Source organism: Limulus polyphemus, unplaced genomic scaffold, assembly GCF_000517525.1.
Source record: "Limulus polyphemus unplaced genomic scaffold, Limulus_polyphemus-2.1.2 Scaffold3417, whole genome shotgun sequence".
Taxonomy (NCBI): Eukaryota; Metazoa; Arthropoda; class Merostomata; order Xiphosura; family Limulidae; genus Limulus; species Limulus polyphemus.
In genome coordinates, this window is record NW_013669027.1 from 32,148 (window position 1) to 38,975 (window position 6,828).

A 6,828-nucleotide genomic window follows, 5' to 3' on the forward strand; every position below is an offset into this window, starting at 1 on the left:
CGAACAAATAAACAACTTACTTCTTTTATATATATATATATATATATATATATATATCATAGAATTCCACTATAATTTATCAGGCATAGTAACTAAGCTGTATTTGGTTCAAAAATATATGAAATTTTGAGCTCACTAAAGACTTACCATATTATCGTTTGAAGTCTTGTGTGAAATGTATGAAATTAACACAATAATATGTCAAATTAACTGAGAAAACCATTAGGGGGACATTCTGAGTTTTTGATTGGTTATTCATGTCATATATAGAAGTAAGTGAATATAAGGGAACATTTCAAAAAATAAAAAGAGGGGCTACAGCATTTCATTGAGTACATGAGTGATATCTTAGCAAATGGAAAAGATAGCAGGTTTTTATTTTATGTTCTAGCTTGTCAATATCGGTAGTTTGAGTTTCTAATTCGTATGAAACTGTAGATTTTGTATTTGGACATCACAAACATGTAATTTGAACCAGTGCTGCATTCAACATACCATGTGTCACACAAAAATTGATGTTTAGGTGTGTTTTTAATAATTAATTTTAAATTAAGAAATGAACTACAATATAATACTAAAATTTGAATTATAATCTACCATTTGATACCAAACTAATTGACATAAATTCATAAAATAGTAGTTCAGTAAAATTTTAAATGCAAGTCAACAAACACGATGACATGGCCTTTGACACGTGACCTTTCGCGATAAGGTTAATTATGTTGTTGATTCATAACCTAAAGAATTATACAGCTTCTCACGTGTACAAAAATTTTTTATATCAGGTTTTCACCTTGACACTTAACAGTCACTTTTCAGTTTCATTTATAATCAGAAAATAAAGTTAAATTCACTTTAGACCATACAGACACAGCAAGACTCAAAAATTTATCAGTAACAAAGGGTGTTACCTTTCAAAATAGCATCACCATACCTTTATCAAGTGTTATGGAATAATATTTTTGAGAATATTTTTTGTCAAGATCAGCTTATATAAATATAATAATTATATCTTGTTTTCTGTAAATAAGAAAGTATTGTTTTCATGTGTATCAGGGATCGAAATATTACATTTCTGAGGAATTTCATCTTTTTAGTTGTTTTTCAAAGTCAGGAATGCATGGTCCAGTCGTATTCCATTTGTTATGACCAATGAAAGTGAATGTATTGCATGGATTAAATAAAAAAAACACAGGAAATAGAACTTTACATGAGGGAATGTAATCTTCCTGATAGTTTTCCCTCAAGTGAATGTAATTTGATTTTATTATTTCTATCCCTGTATATGTTGTTACACATTATATTGAACATTTTAAAACTAGATTTGTGTCATCCGAATATAGTAGAACCTCAATTAAAGGGCACCTTGAAACAACAGGCACCGCACCATTAAAGGCAGACCTTTCAGTCTTTCTTTTTTTTCTACTATTTGTAACCAAAATGAATCTTGCAGTAATGGGTACTTCGCTATTCTGGATTAAGGGTAGTGTTTGTCGTCTTATTCTCTATATAGGCACTCGATAAAGTGTGCAGTTAACCCTTTCACTGTGGGCAGGTTAAAGTGTGCATATTATGACCTTATAAAAAGTTATTTTCAAAATTTTATTAAGTAACAATAATATTACTCATAACACTGTCAGTACTCAAAATCTTTGTTTTTCGAAATATTTGTTGTTTATTTATTCTTTTATGTTTTAATAAAAATAACTAAAATTTAAGAATTTGTGAATAAAGAGTATTATTGGTTGATGAATAAGTTTGCTAAAAGAGAAATAGAATTTTATAACTATGTGCCCAAATATCTTTGTATGCCTGTAAGGTATGCTGCTAAATTCCAAGCATTCCAGAAGGATGATAAGTATTCAAACACTTGCAATATTTAATGGCTGGAGATGGCTTGAATGGATAATGAAGAAAAACTTTAATATAAGTTTAACATAACAGCAAATGTACAATGTTTCAACAAGGTTTTGTCATCATCAGGTACCTGATTTTCTTAAACTAATTGTGCCATTACAGTAATTTATATTTTTTGGAGAAATTGTTGCTTAGAAATTAATTTTGGTTACAAAAGTTCAGGTGTTACATGATATCCAGGGTTTCTGTATGCAGGATCTGGTGTGTGTTCAAATTGTAAGTCAGCTGATTCCAGACTAGCCTTGCCTCTTTTATTAATAGCTGTTAAGATAGGGATAAAAATTAATTGGAGCTTGGTTAACTTTATTTGATTAATGATTGTAAACCTAGTATACAAGAACACAAAATACACACTTTTCTTAAAGATTTTACTCAACTTCAGTTGTCGTCTGCTGTTCTATGCTGTATGGTGGGTGTCCTTTAACCACAGATGTATGTTCAGGTTGTGTTGTGGTGTTACCCAGTTAGACATTGTCCTCTTCTCTACAGATAACTGGTACCTTCAGTCTGTTTTAACAAAGGCATTTTCATAATAGTTCCCAAACATAGATTTGTACTAATGTTTGACTTATTTTTCACAGGCATTGATAGGGTGCAAATGCACTTCTATGTCTATAGCAGAAAAAGTGCCGAAATGTAGGAGTTATTTATGCCTATGTTAGCAACTAAAATGGGAATGGGCAATCAAAAAAGTAAATATTATGGGAGAAAAAGTGGAATTGGACCTGTGTAACTCACAAAATTTGGAGAAATAGAGCGTGACCAACTGGCAGACTAACTGACACTTGGCTTTTATGTGTATGATGATTGTGATGACTTTATAATTTTTCATGATAATGTGATTAAACAACATTAAAAAGATTGAGAATTTTTATTTAGATTAAACAATGGACTAACTAGTGAGATATACTAGTGCCTCAATTATCTGCTTTTTCTGTTATCTGTGATTTTTTGCTTTTCATGGACCAGTGTGGATAATCGAGGTGCCAGTGTATATTTATTTACTTTTACAGCAACGAGTGTATGCAAATGATCACATGATATCAACAACCACTTGATAGTATTGCCTGAATTAACTGCCTTTGGTCCTGTCTAAATCTAAAAACGTGCACTGATTAGTTGAATTCAGAGAAAGCAGAAAAACAAAATGCCAAGAAATTAATAAAGTGCTGTGCAATCAAAGCACTTCATTCCTAAAATACATGAAGTGCTGAATCCACTATTAAAATCCTAGAAACAAAATTCAATTTAGGACTCAAAGAATGCAAAAGTAGTTCCAGACTTCCAAGAGTCCAGGATTGTTCTTGAATCGAGTTCTATTTAGCATAGCTGTACACACAAATAAAATGGTAGAAAATACCAGGCACGACAATGAAAGATTTAGTCACCATGGTGTTCAGGCAATTGGGATTTGTTTAGGCCTGGGTTAAGATCTGTTAACTTAATTTCTCTTGAGAAAATAGGTGTAAGAGGTGATCTTAGTGAATGTTTTATAAAATTGTATGGTGGATCAATAGGATAAAGGCCTCTGATTTCTTGTGCAATACTTTGAAAATAAGGATGAAAGGACACAAGTTTAGGATTTGGATAAGATAGGTTGGGCTCCAGTTAAGATAGTTTTATTTTATTAATAGGATGATTGACTTACAGAATTAATTGCCTTTGTAAGTGGTGGAAGACCACACTTTATAGAAGTTTAAGAGAGGAACTAATGATTTCTTGAAATGTGAAGAATTTGTTAATTCTTCACTTTCCTCAAGGGTGAATTGCAAGGACAAGTTTATTGTCCCTAAAGTATATTATGTTATTGAAGCAATGGTATTTGTAAATTAATTATGCAGTTGACATGTGTTATTATAGAGTGCAGAAGATTTTTATGATTATTAAATACATAATAGTTTATTTGTGTTTCTATATACCATTCCTGTTTTAAAATAATGTATCTTTTTTATAGGTGATGTGTACTTAGTGGGTTGTACCAATGTGGGAAAGTCAACAATATTTAATGCACTTCTACAGTCTGATTATTGCAAGATCAGAGCAGTTGATTTAGTCCAGAGAGCTACAACATCTGTTTGGCCAGGTTAGTGCTCACAAGCTGTTTGATAATTTTCATAGTTAAAGTCAAGAGTTCTGAACATTTATAGGATTAAGTCCCATTTAATTAAAAATGTGTTTTAGTCTGCCCCCACTCTGTCAGACAGGCAACATAAACGACACATAATCAGTTCCTTTTTTTCATACACATCAAACTTACATATATCTATTTTGTTTACTGTAAAACTGTGGAATACAATGAGAACAGAGAATGTCTCTGAAAATTGGATAAATTCAAAGTCTATTCTGATTAACTCTCTGTGCAACTTTTTGAATTTTTAAACAAGAAATTTTATAAAATAAACTCTAAAAAATATATTAGTTTGTAAAATTTATATTTAAACAAAAATATTAAATTATTTTATTGCATTATCTGAATTCTATCATTTCTTTTAGAAAGTTTGAACCCTGCTATTTTATTAAATAACTTTATGTAGATTGCTTTTGTAAACATTTACAAGGATTGTATGTGTTTTACCATTGGTGTTTATACTGACCTGTATACTTAATACATACACACATTGTAAAGTGTGTGTGTATTGCTCATTAGATAGAGCGATAAGGGTTATAAAATTACTGGAGATTTGGTGTCACGACTTTGTAACTTGCAGGCATGATAACTGTTGATATGAAAGGATAGTTTAGTTAATGAGGAGTTTGGAAATAGGAGATTTCTGTATGGTACTTCCCTCCTCTCACAAGATTAGCCATTCTCATCCATCGCTGCCCTCTATATATAAACATCTTTCTTTATGCATGCCACAAACCTTCTGCTCCTCCCTATTGGAATCAAATGATTCCAACATATCTCTCATGCAAATCATCATGCGTCACTTCTTCACCAATAGGAGCAAGACGTACTCACGTGACACATGTGATTCCCTCTGTATGCCTATACTGAACTGTCACTTCTTATTAACCCTTAATAACCCTTTTTGCATCAGGTAGGTCAAAGTGCACATGCCACAACCTTTCACAGAGTTACATTCAAAATTTAATTAAACTACTTTATAATCAATATATACAAATAAAATTTACATCAAAACATAGTTAATAAATCAAAATTTAATATTATTTAAGTTTAATTTCTTAATTTTATAAGGCAATATTTAAAAACAAATCCTGAATTTCCCATTATGTGAGAAATGTGACATTTTTTCTCTAGGCATCTCCTCTTCTCAAATTTCCTACTTGTAGGGAGGTGAATAAATTAAAGGTAAATCACTCATTATAATATTGTCAGCACTCAAGCAAAGCATAATTTTCATAGCCTTCAATCTTGTTTGGTTACAAAGCCATGAAATAGAAAATCAGACCCTTCTTGATACAACCACCTATCACATCCTCTCTTTTTACATAGTTATGATAAAATATTGAGATATTACAATAACTCAAAATCTAGAAGCAATGGACAAATTCTGACTACATTTTTGAAATCAACACCATCAAATTACCCTGAATCACTTGAATTTTCTCAAGTAGCAAATTTTTTGTTGTCCAGTATTATTGACCTCTCTTCCCTGAATCATTTCTTGGTTGTCATATAATTTTGGATGGTGAATTTCTCCAATGGTCATTTCAGCCTGGTCTGTGGATAACCAAGGTGTATATTTTAGGTGCTTTTCTCCACATACCAACTGCCCCGTGCATATGACATTTTCTCCTGATTATTCACCTGGATCACATTTTCCAGTTCCATGCTTTTCCATTTGGTATAGCATTAGTTCCCTTACATTTTGATTCACATTATGCGGGTCTTTGCTTGGCTTCTTCACATTTAACTGCAATGCCATTTTATGTTAGCAACAGGCTTCTCCTTGCCTATTCATAGGCATAATCTTTCCAGCACATTTCTGTTTTTCACAAATCTGATAATTTAGGGTGGCTCTTTAATTTTCCTGTTCTTTCCTCACCCTATTTCTCATTCACTTGGTAATTCTATTTGACTTTTCTCAGCCATACCCAACCTTCTCCCATTCACCTACTGAACTTTGAATGTTCAGTTGCCATGTTTCACACCTTGCATTTACTTTTTGTACTTGAGGTACTTTTTCCTTTGGGGACCATGGCTTCCCTGAAACCTCCTTCCACTTGGCTATGCATATGTGCGTCCCCTATTTTTACACTATTCTCACCAATCCATCTCCCTCCTCATCTTTTGGAGAATCTTGCTTGGTGGCTAGACCCCTCCAAACTCCATCTCTGCTGTTCTGTTAGTGGACCTTCACCTGTTTATGTATGCTTCTCTCTCAGGATGGAGAGTATCTCTGAATAAAAATCTTACTTTGGGCTCTTTGACCCTTGAGGAGTGTTTATTTATCATGCCTTTGACCTGCTTACTGTCTGTTAGGCATTCTCACATTCCTTCCCCTTATAGATTGATTACTTCTGATCCATTTGGTCAGTTCCACTTTTGTGTTTCATGCACTGAATATTGTCACAGTCAGTCTTTCTCAACAAGACTACTTCCTACACTGGGAAAGGTCTCTCTCACCAGTCTTCCATTGATTTGCACTGAACTTAATACTCCCCATGTAAATGCCTTTGCCATACACTGTAAAACTAGTCTTCATCTCTTTGGTCTCTTGTGCCTCATCCCTCAGCCCTGGCTGTCTATGCCCTCAGACAGTAGGTCTGTCTTCCCCTCCATCTCCTCTAGATCCTTACTCTGATTCAGAACACCCTTTGCAGGAACCTATTACTCATTCTCACGTTTCAAGACCCCCCCCCCCCCACCCTACTACTACTACCTTCCCTTCGTACTACGTAACCGTAACCCTACCAACTAGTCGTACCTTACCTTTTCCTTACTAC

The 6,828-nt window shown here is 33.2% G+C and overlaps 1 protein-coding gene across 1 annotated transcript in view; it reads left to right on the top strand.

Moving 5' to 3' along the window:
• The window catches only part of LOC106469310 (nitric oxide-associated protein 1-like), a 43,952-nt gene that overhangs the window by 4,843 nt on the left and 32,281 nt on the right, over window positions 1-6,828 (top strand). The window contains exon 2 of the mRNA XM_013929800.2: window positions 3,872-4,000. Within this exon, the coding sequence (XP_013785254.1) occupies window positions 3,872-4,000 (129 nt within the window). The remainder of the gene's footprint in view (window positions 1-3,871; window positions 4,001-6,828) is intronic.